The 19502-nt window shown below is 40.8% G+C and overlaps 1 protein-coding gene across 2 annotated transcripts in view; it reads right to left on the bottom strand.

Moving 5' to 3' along the window:
- LOC126334639 (transcription elongation factor B polypeptide 3) overlaps positions 1–19502 on the bottom strand; it is a 156730-nt gene that overhangs the window by 27114 nt on the left and 110114 nt on the right. The window contains exon 8 of one of the 2 annotated variants that reach the window (XM_049997078.1): positions 1113–1257. In XM_049997078.1, coding sequence (XP_049853035.1) covers positions 1113–1257 — 145 coding nt within the window. Of the gene's footprint in view, positions 1–1112; positions 1258–19502 lie in introns of those variants that run through there. The other variant, XM_049997079.1, reaches the window with a different exon arrangement.

The raw sequence follows: 19502 nt of genomic DNA, 5'->3' as shown, positions 1-19502 counted from the left end.
TGTCCTCTAGCCATGCCTGCTTAGCCATTTTGCACTTCCTGTCGATCTCATTTTTGAGACGTCTGTATTCCTTTTTGCTTGCTTCATTTACTGCATTTTTATATTTTCTCCTTTCGTCAATTAAATTCAATATTTCTTCTGTTACCCAAGGATTTCTACAAGCCCTCGTCTTTTTACCTACTTGATCCTCTGCTGCCTTCACTACTTCATCCCTCAGAGCCATGCACTCGTCTTCTACTGTATTTCTTTCCCCCATTCCAGTCAATTGTTCCCTTATGCTCTCCCTGAAACTCTGTACAACCTCTGGTTTAGTCAGTTTATCCAGATCCCATCTCCTTAAATTCCCACCTTTTTGCAATTTCTTCAGTTTTAATCTACAGTTCATAACCAATAGATTGTGGCCAGAGTCCACATCTGCCCCTGGAAATGTCCTACAATTTAAAACCTGGTTCCTAAATCTCTGTCTTACCATTATATTGTAAGTGTAATTATCACATGAAATTCTTTTTCGTTCATTTTTTGACAATCACTTGACTTCCTTGATTCACACAAAAGACAAACACAAAGAAATAGACCAATATGGCTGAAATTGGTGTGCGTTCTTTCCAAAGATGCTACTAACTAAACGTAACATCGATACGTGCCAGTGGAGCCATGTCTCGGACTTTGCACGGACTTTTCATACGCCCCTTGTACTTTATCAATATTTTCAAGAGTGGTTGCAACTCTAGGCTGTTATTCATATGGATCATCTTTGGGACAAGTAACACTAAACTTGAACTCAATCATCCATTTTTAACTACTGAAAATATACAGGATACCTTATGAGTCTTCACCAACTTTGCATGAATTCTAGTTGGCAATAAACCATAAATGACACTTTTTCAACATGATATTATTCATTTGCGTCTACTTGAAAACAAAATGAACAACACTATTCCTTTAAAAAGCTGCACAAATAAAGCTGCTTCATATATCAGTTTTACACCTGAATTACATTACAGTACAACTTTATGATAACTGATATCAACTTCTTTCTAAGCCAGGACAAGAACTTTATATTGTCCCCTTCACAGTGTAAATGTTATCCAAATATGGCTATGATACTCAACCTGATTGCACACTCCTTGGTGGGGGAACAGGTACAGGAGCCGCTGATGTGCTAGGACCAGAATTCTGTCTTCCCATGCCTGTCTTTGCTCCTTTAACGGGGCTTCCTTTGCTAATGACAACAGGTCCAGCAGTGCCATATTTTGCCTGAAAGGAAAGATAAAAGTTCAAAACAGTTTTAGCAAAGTCTGTAAATTCTTACGTATCTTAAATCTTTTAATGGAAAGTCTTGGTGGAATGTAAATAACTGAAGGAGTAAAGGTAAGAGCTCACTGAATACTGTAAATGCTGAGTAATTGAGAGGCATGTAAACCAAACTGAGAACTTTGCTAACTTTTGGATGTCTTCTTTTTTTCCTAGCTATAGAGAATACACACACACACACACACACACACACACACACACACACACACACCTACATTGTGCCACCTGCTTATATCATTCTGGCACAGCAGCTCAACAGGGGTGACGGGTTATGCTGGTTATAGTGGGTGAGGGAAGAGTAGGTAGGTAGTGGGAGGGAAAGTTGGTGTAGGACTTTTGACAGTTGGGACAGGAATGTGGGAGGAAGAGAGAATAACTGCACAGGAGATAAATGCAGCACTGGGAATGGTGATTCATTCTGGCTCCAGGTAGGTTGCAGTATGAGTGAAACTGAGGTCCTGGGGCAGTCATTGAGCTGTGTGTGAGGCATGGAGCTAGCAGAGTGTTACTACCTGAGCCATGGTCGTGTTGTTATCAGGAGGTAACAAAGAGCAGAGATGAATGATTCTGTGGAGCATGGAATGCTAATGAAACATCATTCAATTAACAATCCTTAATTGGCAAACATTTTACAATCACACTGTCTTCTCCCCAGCAATGCTTAGCAGCAACTATGTTGCTTGAAGTGTGAGAAACTTGCTCAGCACAGGCTCTGACAGTGTCTGTAGTCATTGCTGTGGCTAGTAAGAGGGTGCAGTGTCACTCATCTCCACAGCCTAGCGTGACTGTGAATGCCTGTCAGAGCATCAGCACTCTCGATGCATGAAGCTGTGCTTACCCTTGATCCCAGACTACTGCATACCCCTGTATTGACATGGTGTGAAGACAGAAGATTCAGCAGCAACATGAAAGTCAGCCTGAGTGGTGGTCCCAGCATATACCTGGTAAGGTAGTAATTGTAATGCCCCAGTAGTCACAACACAGACACCCAGCACCCAAGCTGAACAGCTTGCAGATGGACAGATCAATTTGTCATCTGCAGAAGATCACCCCGCTTCCATCCTCAGTCCATCACCATTATGACTGACAGTATTGCGCCTTGCAGATCATAAGTCCCATCCGCGGTTGGATGGACTCAAAGCCGTGCGCTCCAAATTGACAGCAGATCTTGTAGTCAATTATTTAATTCACCAGAGCATCCTGCAACTTAATAGAGCTGGTCTGCCATTGGTATCCGTGATGCAGCTGGAACAGTTTCACTCTGAGAATGAATAGGAGGGGGAGGTGGAGGGTGTGGAGGTTTTACAGCAGGCCATGACATGGTTCCCCCCCCCCCCCCCCCCCCTCCCCACCCACTAGTGACTGAATGAGTTCTCACTTCCGAGCCTGTCAGCACTCTTGATTGCTTTAACTTCAGGGTTTCAGAACGTTCCTTTATGTTTGCATCCCAGAAGGCATTCTTGTGACATCGCAATATGAAGTTAATACATTTAGCCTTGTTACAATAGAGCATTCTGTCTGCCCTGCACTGTTGTAAAAGTGATGACTCAACTGTTATTGGCTTCTCGCACACACAGTTTCATAGTCTGATAAAAGAAGCTGCCAGCTTGTTTGTACTTTGTTCCCCTCATGTTAGTATTTGGTTACAAAACTGCTGTGTAGCCGGCAGATGTGCCTCACTTAACAACATCTCAGTTGGTTTCCAATCAAATTTTACTTCTGCACTTACTTACTATTCTACTGAGCAACATTCCCCAATCCTTTATCAGATATGTCCCAAATTTTCACACCTTTCTACTATTCTGTATGTCTTATTAATCTGTCCTTCATGGAATATCCCTGCTACAAAAATCAAAGTAAATCTCACAAATCTTAATGCTCTGGAAATACAGCACTATTTCATAATCACTTCCTTACTCCTACTTCCTGGTGGTTAGATTTATGATTCACTCTAACTACTCTGTAGTATTTCCTGTCACATTGTCAAATCAAGCACTGGGTAATCCATGCACAGATAATTCTGGGTGTTCTATAGTTTTTCCTAGTGGAAAGTGTAAATTACACAAATGACAACTAGAACCCCTATAGTACTTATGTTCCTAAACTAATTACGCTGTCTCTCACAGTACTGTTGGATGTGTTGTAACATCTGTTCTGTGGAAATCTGTCTCTTCTGCAATGCTATTAGCTGCTCAGTGAAGATATCTGGGTTCAGGGTATCATTTAAAAATAGTAGGTTTTGGCAGTGTCTCTAATGACTTCTCTGTCCAAAACAGCAATGGGTGTTAAAGTCTGTTGTATTTGTAACACTTGCTGGTAAGCAAAAAGTTGTTCCAGGTGTATCACAAACTGTTCCAGTTCTGAAGAGTGCACTATTTTCTACCTCCACTTTGGACATACCCGGTGCTTTCCTTTTTTGCAACAATTCTTTTTTACGATTTCTGGAGTACATAACAAATATATCCACTGTGCGGCCATTCTTTGGAAATGCAGATAAGGTGTTAATACTTCCCTCCGAAACTCTGTTTCTTCATATTTCACCAGGAACAATTGTTACTTACAGGCATGCATGTCAGTTCGGACCACTCTGGTTGGACACAGCGTATTACTCTCCAACTGGGAATCCCATAACTTCTTCCTCATCATAAGCACATATGATTCCCTGTTTTCTGAAATTATCAGTACTTCACTAGTGTGTACTCGTGGCCATTTTCCTACTGAGTTCCATTTCACAGAATAAGCATGTATAATAAAACATTGATATTGGCTGTTTAAACCTACAACAAGAAAAGTATTGACACATGTAGTTGCACTCCATCTGTTCTCACAACTACTGACATGTAGAAAAATAATTCTAAGTTGTCCTGAGTTGGTTACACTATATGCCGCAACTCAGTTATAAAATCCTTTTGTGCTGCTGTGGCAACAGTGTAGCACTTAGCTGCCCAAGTATGGCATGAAAAAATAGATTCCTGCAATGTTACTGCCTCCAGTCTCACGTCACCAACACTATCTGTCAAAATCCGTAACAGTCTGCCTACAGCTATTTGCCCATATATTGTGTTTTACGGACTATAAGACGCACTTTTTTCTTTGAAAAATTGCCTCCAAAATTCAGGTGTGTCTTATATTTGAAATTAATATAAAAAGTCCAGTGTTTGATTTAAAATTCATGCCAGTCTTAAAAATGGCCATACATTCAATGTTGCGGGAAACCTATCTCTATCTGGCAACACCAGATTTAACTGGTAGCAACAGTGCATTGATGTCGCGAATGTAAGTTGTGAGTATTCATAAGCTTGCTAACACTGCTTGCCTCCTGCCCCACCATCACAAACCCAGACTACGATGCATCGCTGCACCCAAAAGTGCTGGTGAACTTGAAATGAAAGTGATTTGTGTTTCGGTAACAGTACAATATTCTTGTTAGTACTTATTTTTCTAGTGAAAAAATAAATAAATAAATAAAAGGTATTCATATGATGCACGCTGTAAATGGAAAGTAATGAAAGTAATAGCAAATTCATAACATGGAAACAGAGAAGCTGAATAGCATTTCAGCACTCCACCAACAGAAAAAGCCATTCACGATTGGCAGGCTAATAATGATGAACTGAAAAAAGTCAGGAAGACTGAATGAGCAAATACAGGACTGAATGCAAAATGGCCAACTAGAAGATGACATTTTTCAGGGATTTTAAGGTCAGTTCAGTTTTATAAACTGGCTTCGCAATCTAATAATAAAAATGGTAAAAATATCATTAAAAAATGCTTAAAAATTAAGGTGCATCTTACAGTCGACAGCATCTTATAGTCTATAAAATACAGTATTTCATGTAGTTGTTTCTGGACTCTTTTAAGATCTTCATTTATAATCTTCTTATTGCTTTTAGTGTACTGCACGAATCCATTGCCAGTTTCCATACCACTCTTGTGTTATTTAGTACAGCATATTCCATTTTCATCATCTGGCTGGTATGCCATTCCGCCTTACACCTCATCAAGTCTGCAACTGCTTGTACCTGACCTTAAATGTTATTTATATTTTGAGATCTTCATCATCTGCTTTTCCAAACAATGTCTTCAAAATTTTGCACCTGTGTTTATTCATCCTCTCTTCTTTGAATCAATGTCTTTGGAAGCAGATTGATTACCTGCTTCAAATGTTCTATTGAGTGTTCTTGTAAGAGTGTTGCAATCCACGTATTTCCCTCTTTTCCTGCTTCTTCCTGCAATTCCCCAAAGGTAACTTCTAACCCATGCACCTCATTTCTTATCTTCCAAACATTCAGCATTACATCAAGTGCCCACCGATGACTGGTTAGCAGGACCCTGGATTGTTTTATGAACACAAGTCTAGATTCAAGAGGCTGCTGCCATAATTCGCTTATGTATGAGGTGTAGCAGCAGCAAAATTACAGTATTCTTTCTGGCTGCCCATACTGGCATGCTTCCTGAGAGAAAGGAATTTCTCATCATTTTACTTTCAGAAAAGCTTCAATGCACAACAAAATACACAAAACAAAAAAAGTTTTGCATCACCCTGGTTTCTACAACTCCTGAAGATAGGCGTTGGCTGTGGATATTGTATTACAGAGAAAGTCCCTTTGATTGTTCAGAGATGTCACTAAACCCACCTAAAGATGTAAACATCCATGCATGAGCAGTGCCTATAAGGCGGAGGGGGTCCGACAGCCGATCAGCTCCAGTTGTTCCACCAAGAAGGAGATACACAGCCAGTGTTTCTGTATTTCAACCATGCCTGGACGGTCAATACCGCGGTTCGATTGTGTCCGCATTATTACTTTGTGCCAGGAAGGGTTCTCAACAAGGGGAAGTGTCCAGGCATCTCAGAGTGGACCAAAGTGATGTTGTTTGGACATGGAGGAGATACAGAGAGAAAGGAACTGTCGATGACATGCCTCACTCAGACCACCCCAGGGCTACTACTGCAGTGGATGACCACTCCCTACGGATTGTGGCTCGGAGGAACCCTGACAGCAACGCCATAATGTTGAATAATGCTTTTCGTGTATCCACAGGACGTCGTGTAACAACTCAAACTGTCCGCAATAGGCTGCATGATGCGCAACTTCACTCCCGACGTCCATGGCAAGGTCCACCTTTGGAACCACATCATGCAGTGCCGTATAAATGGGCCCAATACCATGCCGAATGGACCGCCCAGTACTGGCATCACGTTCTCATCATTGATGAGTGTTGCATATGGATACAACCAGATAATCGTCAGAGACACGTTTGAAGGTAATCCAGTCAGGCTGAACAACTTAGGCACATTGTCCAGCGAGTGTAGTAAGGTGGAGGTCCCCTTCTGGTTTGGGGTGGCATTATGTGGGGCTGACGTATGCTGCTGTTGGTCATGGAAGGCGCCGTAATGGCTGTACGATATGTGAATGCCATCCTCCGACCGATAGTGCAACCATATCGGCAGCATATTGGCGAGACATTCGTCTTCATGGACGACCATTCATGACCCACTGTGCACATCTTGTGAATGACTTCCTTCATGATAATGACATCGCTCAACTAGAGTGGCCAGCCGTGCTCTGCAGACATGAACCCTAAAGAACATGCCTGAATTTTGAAAATGTTGGTGTTCCTCATACTATAACAACAAATCAGGGTACAAATTTTATGTTAGACATTTTTGAAGCAGTTGTGTCGGCTGCTTGTGTCTGGAAACTTCACATTAGTCCTTTCTGCTCACAAGCCAACGGTCATACTAGATGGATTCACTGTACAATTCCGAAGATCTCAAGCTGTCAGGGTTCCTTCAAGACATAATCCATAAGTAGTGGTCATCCACTGCCATAAGTAGTGGTCATCCACTGCAGTAGTAGCCCTTGGGCACTCTGAGTGAAGCACGTCATTGACAGTTCCTGTGTCTCTGTATTTCCTCCATGTCCGAACAGATTTAAAAAGGCCTGTTTATGGACGACATGACCCACCAACCACTCTGAGGAATCAATCTACTCTGAATCGCCATCGAGGAGTGGGACAATCTGGACCAACAGTGCATTGATGAACTTGTGGATAGCATGCCACAATGAATACAGGCATGTATCAATGCAAGCGGATGTGCTACTGGGTATAAGAGGTACCGGTGTGTACAGCAATCTGGACCATCACCTCTTAAGGCCTCGCTATACGATGGTACAACATGCAATGTGTGGTTTTCATGAGCAATGGAACGGGTGGAAATGATGTTTATGTTGATCTTTATTCCAGTTTTTGGTACAAGATCCGGAACTCTTGGAATGAAGGTGACGCCAAACTTTTTCTGATGTGTGTACTACTGAATACTATGCAATACAAATTCATTTAGCCACCCAGAACTAAATCCCCAAAACAAAACAAAAAAAACCCTAATGGTTGAGTGGGAAAAAAGTACATAATTAACAAAAGGAAACTAAACACTTGTTTTTAATGTGTAGGGTATGCTACGTGAATTGCGAAAAAATTCAAACTACTGACTTCTTTGTCTTCCGAGTTTTTATTCTGTACCACTTCTGTTGTTGGAATCTGCAGCAAAGTGTCTACCACTCTCGTAATGTTTGTAACTAAGCTTGCATGAATAACTGATGTTTTCATTGGAAACTATACCTTCACCTTCAATGGCAATGTCACATCTTTCACCTGATATGGATCCTGATACATAGTTAGAGAGTTGTTAGTTTTTTGTGTTGATGTGTATGGGTTAGTTACCTAGATTCACAAACCTACTCAATATTGCAGCAATTATCCCATACACTAACCCTTCTTTTCTTGAGTTCAAGTGCTTTTGTATTTGTTCATTTGACCTTCCACCAAACTTCTCTTGTCTGTACCACGAACTCTTTCAGAACCTCGAAAGGAAGTGGAAAATTTCCACCATATATGACATTGCATAGTGAAAGACCTGTAATCTGTGTATTTTTTAATTATATACTAAGACAAATATTGTACCTATATATCCCAGTTATTATAATGGTTTAACATCTTCGAAATTGTATGGTGAATCCATCCAGTATGACTGTTGGCTTGTGAGCAGAAAGAACTAGTGCGAAGTTTCCGGACACAAGCAGCCAACATAACTGCTTCAAAAATGTCTGACATAAAATTTGTAGCCTGATTTGTTGCTATAGTATGAGGAACTCCAAATGTTAGCATTCATGATGTGCTTACTCACTAGTCCGGAATTGCTATCATTGCTATGAACCAGGAAAAATGAACCATTATCATTAGAATATACTTGTTACCAGCTGCTGTCCAATGAAAAGGTCCAAGAATATCTCAACCAAACATTTCAAAAGGTTTTGTCACTTCTGATAATCTTTGCAATGGCACACATCAGTCACTCAAATCTGCACACGTCACACAGTCTTTCATGTCTTGGTCAACATCTTCCTTTCTGTTTCTCCACCAAAACTTTTGTGCTATGTGTCTGTCTGTCATTCTACATCCTCCATGACCAACCAATAAGTGATATGAGCCTGTTGCAACACTTCACTTCTAAATATTGCACAAACCACCATGAGTGGTCCATTCTTCAAATTTCTGTACAGCAAAACATGATGTGATACCAACTGTGGCTTTGACCTAGAAGCACAACAAGTCCGTTGCCTGCACTTTCTGTCATTCTGACAGCTTTTGCCTAGTGCTTGCAGAGCTCTAAATTTTTCTACTTGGCACATCTGCATCAGTATGTGCTTTCTCAGGTTTATCACTACCTCATAATTAAACTCATTTAAGTGCCCACCATATTAAGTTACTAGATGGATCTTTTGATCCCAACAGCCACTTTAGCGAAGCAAAAGTCTGTACAAACAACAGCAAAAATGTGTTACACAATAAATAATAGTTAACATCCTTTGTACTTTTGCTGAATAATTGCATCCCCCTCTACTTAACTGTCTCAGTGCATAAGTCACTGAATGTTCCTTATCACCCATGATTTGGCTCAAAACACAGCCAATTGTGATCCTGCTTGTGTTGCAGGATAGGATGAACTCTAAAGTTTGGAGTTACCAACACAGGACTGGATGCTAAAGGATGCTTGAGTTTCTTGAATGTGACTTGACACACTACTGACCACTCACATTTTACTACTTTTCTTAAAAGGCAATTCAAGGGCTCACCAATTTGTGCAAAAACAATTATGTATTTCCTATAATAATTACAGAAGCCTAAAGCAAATTGTGTATTGCCATCTGTGGTGGTACAAATCATGAACTGTTGATATTAAACATGGATCAATCTTTACTCCTTCCTGGCTAATTATGAGGTCCCAAACAGCTTACTTCTGTTTGAGCATAATAGCATTTATTGTCACCGAGTGTTAAGTATACTGTCCACAGTCATTTAAAGACATCTTCAAATCATTTCACGTATTGTTCTGTATCCTTCGCAAATAGAATTATGTCATCAAGATAAACCATGTATTTATTAGGTTTCAGTCTGTGAAGCACTCCATTTAAGTCTCTGAAAAGTAGCAAGTATGTGTTTTTAGTCCAAACAGCATTGTAAAATATTGGTTATGTCCCCTTGGTGTGAAAAAAAACTCTCTCTGGCTGGTCTTCTTGGAACTACTTAAAGCTGGTGGTAACCAGTCTTCAAATTCATAAACAAAAAGTATTTACACTGACACAGACTGTAGTGTGTGTGTGATGTTCAGGATGGGATACACATCGGCGACAGTTTTTGCATTTCAGAAGCGATAACTGCAACAGAACCTATATTTTTCAGTTAAGATTTGATGAACTTTTGGGCAAAATGGAATGTTCGCACTCCCTCCAAGGACTATAATTATCCTCAATGATTCAATCAGCCAGCTGCTGGTCAATGAATTCATCTATTCGCTCTTGTAATTGCTTTGGGACTCGGTATGGTTTCTTATACATCAGAGCAATGTTGCCTGTTAGTATTTTCTACTGTATAATCAGTGTCACTGGTGTCCGTCCCTGGTAGCTGAGTGGTCAGCACAACAGAATGTCAATCCTAAGGGCCTGGGTTCGATTCCCGGCTGGGTCAGAGATTTTTTCTGCTCAGGGTCTGGGTGTTGTGTTGTTCTAATCATCATTTCATCCCCATCGAAGCGCAAGTCGGCGAAGTGGCATGAAATTTAAAGACTTGCACCCGGCGAACGGTCTACCTGACAGGAGGCCTTAGTCACACGACAACAGCAGCAGAAGCAGCAGCAGTAGTAGTAGAACAGATCTACTAAACTAAACAAATCGGCAAACCTAACCAATAAAGCTTTCATTACTTCCCTATCAGGTGTTGAACTTTATCATGTAATGCAGAACTGTTAATGGTGTACTTGTGGCTGTAGTCGTCACCCGACCTGTCAATACTGTCTTCCTCCAATACACTCAAACTGGCTACCATTACGTCCTTTGGCAAACTCATCTCATCCATGCCAAATTGTCTAAATTCATGGGAACCATAAATTCTCCGCGTACATCTGCAATGCATACTACACTCCTGTGCACCACACAAAGCAACTTGTCTAATTCTCTGCGGCATGTTAATGGTTCTACCATGCATAACAATTCTCTCAGTAAGTCTATACACTAACACAAATCAGTTTTCCTGCATCTGCTGGTATATTAGCCTACTAATTAACCTTTAACGTACGTGTACGCATTTCATGACAGGCACACCTTGCGATATTGTTTCACTAGCCGCTCTCTCCCATAATGGATAAAAAGTTGCATCAAGTTTGATTATACACTGTGCAAGATCAATTAGTGCACAATGTTAGTCAGAAAATCAAGTTCGATAACTGCACAGTACCCTTCACTAATGTGTGGCAACACCTCCATGTGCTGCTTAAAATTTTCAGGCCCAACTCTTAACAGTGAGCAGCATTGTTCTCAACGATTCTGTCTAATTGTTACCCTAACAATGTAACCTGTATTGTGGAGACTGAAGTATCCTCTTGCTTAAGAGTTCCAGACTAACAACTGACACATGTGCCTCCAACATCCACCAAAAATTTAGGCTCCTTGTTCCCTACTGTGCCAAACAAGCAACAAGCTGTCTCTGCACCTGTAATTGCTGTTTACTGCTATATTGGGAATGACTTCCGATGGCCAAGGAACCTCTGCTTGCAATTAACAAACACTACTTATTATTGCTCTTTTCCTGGTTACTATTTCTGCAGCCAACACCTAATGTACAACCCCACCACATTCAAATCATTGTGGCTGGCAACATTGCCTCTTCATGTGGCCCATTTGTCCATATCTATAACACTAATATCAGAGGAGAAGACACCTTGCATTCTGTATGACAATTCTCATAGCACAGGACAAATAACTAAGATTCTCTATTCTTACCCTTCACGAACAGTTCCACTGAAGTAGCTCTCATGAATACGTGCAAGGGCCTATTCCGTGCTTCCCACAAGAACCTTCTGTCTGCCTCTGCCTTGTGCGTTAATTCTGTAAGTTCAGCTTACAAATCCTATCAGAGAATGCCTCTTCTGATTCACTATGTTTCTGCATTAAGCCCATGAGGTTTTCTCTAAAAAATCTAGCACTATTGTGCTTAAAATAGCATTGGGTTAGTTCTTCAGCTAGCTGCTTACACATCTGTGTCTCACCAAGTGTCACTTGTTAACCATAACTTAACCACAGAATGACATACTGCATCAGGTGAGTTCCCTAACCAGGCTGCTTCATTAACATCACCCAGAAAAGCTGACACATCCTAATATGTTTTCCCGTGAAAAGTTGTCATGAGACTAGCTGGCATAGTACCAACAGATACAACAAGTACATTAACTATCGTATTAGTAGCCCCTCCTTGTTCTTGCATCAGCTCAGTTGCTCCATGTAATGCTTCTAGTTGCTTTGCATTTCTTTGCTAGCCTGGCTCCATTTTGTTTCATCCTGGAGCAATGTGGCTACCTGATTTTTCAAAACTTCAGTAGTTTTCTTGTCACAGTGTAACCTCCATTTAAACTTCACTTCAGAACAAGTGGACTTCCTTTACACTAACACAATATTAAACAGAAATAACTATACTAATCTTTTCTCCATATCATAGGCCAGTGGGACTCAGGACACTGCTGTGCTTCATAGCCAAATCATCTACAAGTTACACATGTTACGTACTCGAAAAGTTGTTATTGTGTTTTGTGGAGGAAATCCTCTTTTCAAGGTGCCCCACTCACTTTTAATTACATGTAGTCTTGCAATTGTAATAATTTATTTGCGTGGCAAGTGATTAGATTATTCCATCTGTTTTGCTTCATTACTATCGCTTACTTTTGTTTTGTATGGTCGCACTGATATTTTATTTTAATGTACTATTATTATCATATTTAAGTGAAAATCAAGCGCACAAACTTTAACCAGTAAATGTACATACTCACCAAATATTAGGGGCTCTGAGTCACTGAAATACACTTAAACAAAACTGTGAACTTTTCTAGCTTTTGGACAAATCCTTTTTTGGAGCTATAGTGTACACACACACACACACACACACACACACACACACACACACACGCACACAAACCTGTGTGGCCAGAATTATCACAGGATTGAAGGACTCATTCTCTTGTTGCACAGTAGAATATTAAATAAATGCAGCAATAAAATTTTGTTAGAAACCAACTGAGATGTCATTGATGCTAAGTGGGGCATGTCTGCCAGCTACACAACCATGTATTAACGTAATGTTAACACAGAACACCCGAAGTACAAACAAGCTGAACCAGGATGCAAACTTCACATTAAGAAATGTTCTGAAAACCTGAACTTAAACATCAGAGCAGCTGAGAGAGCTGACAGGCCCAAAAAAATGAGAGCACGTCAATACCAGCAGGAGGTGATCACATTATTGCCTGTTATAAAACCTCTGCATTCCTCAAACTCATTCTAAGAGTGAGGCCATTCCATCTTAATCACGGATGCCAATGAAAGACCAGCTCTATGAAGCTGCAGGATGCTCTAGTGAATTCAACAAGTGTCTTCATGCTCCCACCAATTTGGAGTTAATTGCTACAAGTCTACACCCATCCAGAATTGGAGGGAACTTATCTCATGCAAGCTGGAGTCCTGCCGATTGCAATGGTGACTGACTGAGAATGGGGGCCGGGCATCTTCCATGGATGAAGAACCAATCTGCCCACCTACAAGCTGTTCCATCTTCAACACTGGGCACCCGTTTCACCATTACAGGGGCAGTATAAGTATCATGTTACCGGCAGTATGTTGGGACTACCGCTCATGCTGTCCTTCATTTTACTGCTGAGTCTTTCGCCTTCATACCATCTCAGCAACTGATTCAGGGGTTTGCAGTATTCTGGGATCAAGCCTACACACAGCTTCACTCAATGAGAGGGCTGAGGCTCCGACAGATGTCCACAGCCACGCTGGGTTGCAGTGATGCATGGCTGCCATACCATCCTATGGGCCGTGACACTGAATGCCACCTTGTGCTTTCAAGCAGAGTGGACTCAGCACAGCTCCGAGAAGAAGACAGAGTGACTGCAAAACTCTCACCAAAAATGATTGTTAATTAAATGATGCTTCAGTAGTGCCCCAGCACTCGACAGGATCACTCACCCATGCACTTTGCCTGACCTCCTGATAACAACATGATCCTGGTTCGGATCATAATATTGGTATCAAACAGTGGAGCTAACATGTAACATTACTGTCAGCAGTGGTTCTGACACATTAAAAACACATTAAAGAGTTGTTCTGAAATGCTGTGTGGTGCCAGCAGAACTTGCATTCCTCCATGTCGGGCACCTAATGTGCTGATGTTGGCTTTTCACCACTATTGGCGAGCCACACCTGTGCATCAGCAGCTATTGGCATCTATCAGCATGTGGTGCATTGTGTGACCAATTTTGTTGCCTATTTCCTTTTTTTTTTTTTTTTTTTTTTTGGGACGATGTGGAGTTGAAACGATCTGCATGGTAACTCGAAAGTGATATTCTATAATCCACAAGAGCCTTCAGACCTGTCTTTGTTCTGAGGTAGCTGTAGGTAAGAGTATTTACACCAGACCTAGTGCCAGTTTTGCAATTAATTGGGCCATGCATAGATAACCAACCTCTTCCAAAATTCAGTGTTTAATTCAAGGAATACTGAATGTTAAGAAACTGTATATTGTCGAATCATAGGACATGTAAATGAGAGGATTCTACTATGAGAAACAAGTCATTACAAAGATACTACTGATCACATTGACAAACCATATAGTCATGTTTATTGTTAGTGTTTTTATCTTACCATCAAATCTTTTTAAAAATCTTAAGAAGATACTGAAATAATCCCAACAATATCTGTTATGTAGAAGGAAAACTAATTTTGCTCCGAGAAGAAGACAGAGTGACTGCAAAACTCTCACCAAAAATGATTGTTAATTAAATGATGCTTCAGTAGTGCCCCAGCACTCGACAGGATCACTCACCCATGCACTTTGCCTGACCTCCTGATAACAACATGATCCTGGTTCGGATCATAATATTGGTATCAAACAGTGGAGCTAACATGTAACATTACTGTCAGCAGTGGTTCTGACACATTAAAAACACATTAAAGAGTTGTTCTGAAATGCTGTGTGGTGCCAGCAGAACTTGCATTCCTCCATGTCGGGCACCTAATGTGCTGATGTTGGCTTTTCACCACTATTGGCGAGCCACACCTGTGCATCAGCAGCTATTGGCATCTATCAGCATGTGGTGCATTGTGTGACCAATTTTGTTGCCTATTTCCTTTTTTTTTTTTTTTTTTTGGGACGATGTGGAGTTGAAACGATCTGCATGGTAACTCGAAAGTGATATTCTATAATCCACAAGAGCCTTCAGACCTGTCTTTGTTCTGAGGTAGCTGTAGGTAAGAGTATTTACACCAGACCTAGTGCCAGTTTTGCAATTAATTGGGCCATGCATAGATAACCAACCTCTTCCAAAATTCAGTGTTTAATTCAAGGAATACTGAATGTTAAGAAACTGTATATTGTCGAATCATAGGACATGTAAATGAGAGGATTCTACTATGAGAAACAAGTCATTACAAAGATACTACTGATCACATTGACAAACCATATAGTCATGTTTATTGTTAGTGTTTTTATCTTACCATCAAATCTTTTTAAAAATCTTAAGAAGATACTGAAATAATCCCAACAATATCTGTTATGTAGAAGGAAAACTAATTTTAAATTGAATTGTTGCCTTTAATGCAAACTCTCTCAGGTTTTCAGGCTTCATTACAATAACAACAGTTATTTAGGAACAATCAGGATAAGCATCACAATCAGCTTTAAGATACATAATATATTACCAACATATAAAAAACTGATCACAGCTGGGTCAATTCATATGAAGTGGTCCAGTGATAGTTGGTCGAGAATTTTTAAATATGAAATATTTACAGTACGTTGCTACCATACAGGTGTACAAACTGTGCAAAAATCATATTTTTATATTCAGTCCCATCTGAGATACAGTACGTTGCTATCATACTGGTGTACAAACTGTGCAAAAATCATATTTTTATAGTCAGCCCCACCTGAGATAACTAACCCCAAACTTAACAAAAAATGAAAATTTCAAACTTCAAAAATTCATAAAAAAAATTAAGTGTTCTTGCTCTATATGAGGCTAGTAGTGTATGATATCTAATAACTATAGGAAAAGAAATAGACTCTCATAAATCACTCCTTATTTGTTATTTTTGGGCCTACAAAGTGGATTTTAGGGTATTTTGTGTAATAGACAATGTTGTAGAGGACACTTTTCTAAAAACAATCATGTCAGTTTCAATGTTGTAACTAAACCCCGTGAAGAGATATTCATATTTTTGCAAATGTGTCTGAACTGAAACACTGTTGTGAGCTTACAAACAAAGATTGCCGCCATTCAGTAAAGGTGAAAGGTAAAATTATTTAAAAAAACTGTTTTGAACTTCTTAATATAGGGGTAATCACATATAACAAATTAAAATATTTAAAAATGGTCAAGCAACCAACTTAATTTTTGTTGGACCACTCCATTTGGACTGACCCATCTTCTTCTCCTCCTCCTCCTCCCTCTCCCTCTCTCTCTCTCTCTCTCTCTCTCTCTCTCTCTCTCTCTCTCTCTCTACCTTCAGCTATGTCCTTTCTACATCTACATCTACATTTATACTCCGCAAGCCACCCAACGGTGTGTGGTGGAGGGCACTTTACGTGCCACTGTCATTCATTACCTCCCTTTTCTGTTCCAGTCGCGTATGGTTCGCGGGAAGAATGACTGTCTGAAAGCCTCCGTGCGCACTCGAATCTCTCTAATTTTACATTCGTGATCTCCTCGGGAGGTATAAGTAGGGGGAAGCAATATATTCGATACCTCATCCAGATACCCACCCTCTCAAAACCTGGTGAGCAAGCTACACCGGGATGCAGAGTGCCTCTCTTGCAGAGTCTGCCACTTGAGTTTGCTAAACATACGCGTAATGCTATCACGGTTACCAAATAACCCTGTGACGAAACGCACCACTCTTCTTTGGATCTTCTCTATCTCCTCCGTCAACTCGACCTGGTACGGATCCCACACTGATGAGCAATACTCAAGTATAGGTCGAACGAGTGTTTTGTAAGCCACCTCCTTTGTTGATGGACTACATTTTCTAAGGACTCTCCCAATGAATCTCAACCTGGTACCCACCTTACCAACAATTAATTTTATATGATCATTCCACTTCAAATCATTCCGCACGCATACTCCCAGATATTTTACAGAAGTAACTGCTACCAGTGTTTGTTCCCCTATTATATAATCATACAATAAAGGATCCTTCTTCCTATGTATTCGCAATACATTACATTTGTCTATGTCAGTTGCCACTCCCTGCACCAAGTGCCTATCCACTGCAGATCTTCCTGCATTTCGCTACAATTTTCTAATGCTGCAACTTCTCTGTATACAACAGCACCATCCGCGAAAAGCGGCATGGAACTTCCGACACTATCTACTAGGTCATTTATATATATTGTGAAAAGCAATGGTCCCATAACACTCCCCTGTGGCATGCCAGAGGTTACTTTAACGTCTGTATACACCTCTCCATTGATAACAACTTGCTGTGTTCTGTTTGCTAAAAACTCTTTAATCCAGCCACACAGCTCGTCTGATATTCCGTAGGCTCTTACTTTGTTTATCAGGCGACAGTGCGGAACTGTATCGAACCCCTTCCAGAAGTCAAGGAAAATAGCATCTACCTGGAAGCCTGTATCTAATACTTTCTGGGTCTCATGAACAAATAAAGTGAGTTGGGTCTCACACGATCGCTGTTTCCGGAATCCATGTTCATTCCTACAGAGTAGATTCTGGGTTTCCAAAAACGACATGATACTCGAGCAAAAAACATGTTCTAAAATTCTGCAACAGATCAACATCAGAGATATAGGTCTATAGTTTTGCACATCTGCTCGACGACCCTTCTTGAAGACTGGGACTACTTGTGCTCTTTTCCAATTATTTGGAACCTTCCGTTCCTCTAGAGACTTGCGGTACACGGCTGTTAGAAGGGGGCAAGTTCTTTCGCGTACTCTGTGTAGAATCAAATTGGTATCCCATCAGGTCCAGTTGCTTTTCTATTCCTTGGACACTTATTTCGATGTCAGCCATTTTTTCGTTTGTGCAAGGATTTAGAGAAGGAACTGCAGTGCAGTCTTCCTCTGTGAAACAGCTTTGGAAAAATGTATTTAGTGTTTCAGTTTTATGCGTGTCATCCTCTGTTTCAACGCCATCATCATCCCAGAGTGCCTGGATATGCTGTTTCAAGCCACCTACTGATTTAACATAAGACAGAACTTCCTAGGATTTTCTGTCAAGTCGGTACATAGAATTTTACTTTCGAATTCACTGAACGCTTCACGCATAGCCCTTCTTACGCTAACTTTGACATCGTTTAGCTTCTGTTTGTCTGAGAGGTTTTGGCTGTGTTTAAACTTGGAGTGATCACAGTTTTACTCAGCACATACCTGTCCAAAACGCATTTTACGATTGCCTTGAACTTTTTCCATAAACACTCAACATTGTTGGGTCGGAACAGAAAATTTCGTTTTGTACTGTTTGGTAGTCTGAAATCTGCCTTCTATTACTCTTGCTAAACAGATAAACCTTCCTCCCTGTTTTTATATTCCTATTAACTTCCATATTCAGGGATGCTGCAATGGCCTTATGATCACTGATTCCCTGTTCTGCCCTTACAGAGTCGAAAAGTTCAGGTCTGTTTGTTATCAGTAGGTCCAAGATGTTATCTCCACGAGTGGGTTCTCTGTTTAATTGCTTGAGGTAATTTTCGGATAGTGCACTCAGTATAATGTCACTCGATGCTCTGTCCCTACCACCCGTCCTAAACATCTGAGTGTCCCAGTCTATATCTGGTAAATTGAAATCTCCCCATAAAGCTATAACATGCTGAGAAAATTTATGTGAAATGTATTCCAAATTTTCTCTCAGTTGTTCTGCCACTAATGCTGCTGAGTCGGGAGGTCGGTAAAAGGAGCCAATTATTAACCTATCTCGGTTGTTGAGTGTAACCTCCACCCATAATAATTCACAGGAACTATCCAATTCCACTTCACTACAGGATAAACTACTACTAACAGTGACAAACATGCCACCACTGGTTGCATGCAATCTATCCTTCTAAACACCGCCTTTGTAAAAATTTCGACAGGATTTATCTCTGGCTTCAGCCAGCTTTCTGTACCTGTAACGATTTCAGCTTCGGTGCTTTCTATCAGCACTTGGAGTTCCGGTACTTTACCAATGCAGCTTCGACAGTTTACAATTACAATACTGATTGCTGCTTGGTCCCCGCATGTCCCGACTTTGCTCCACACCCTTTGAGGCTGTTGCCCTTTCTGTACTTGCCCGAGGCCATCAAACCTAAAAAACTGCCCAGTCCACGCCCTACAACCCCTGCTGCCCGTGTAGCCGCTTGCTGTGTGTAGTGGACTCCTGACCTATCTAGCGGAACCTGAAACCCCACCACCCTATGGCGCAAGTGGAGGAATCTGCAGCCCACATGGTCGCAGAACCATCTCAGCCTATGATTCAGACTCTCCACTCGGCTCTGTACCAAAGGTCCGCAGTCAGTCCTGTTGACGATGCTGCAGATGGTGAGCTCTGCTTTCATCCCACTAGTGAGACTGACAGTCCTCACCAAATC

This window comes from Schistocerca gregaria, chromosome 2, assembly GCF_023897955.1.
Source record: "Schistocerca gregaria isolate iqSchGreg1 chromosome 2, iqSchGreg1.2, whole genome shotgun sequence".
NCBI classification, from domain to species: Eukaryota; Metazoa; Arthropoda; class Insecta; order Orthoptera; family Acrididae; genus Schistocerca; species Schistocerca gregaria.
Note: the sequence above shows the minus strand (reverse complement) of the source record. Positions and strands in the feature narration are given on the sequence as shown.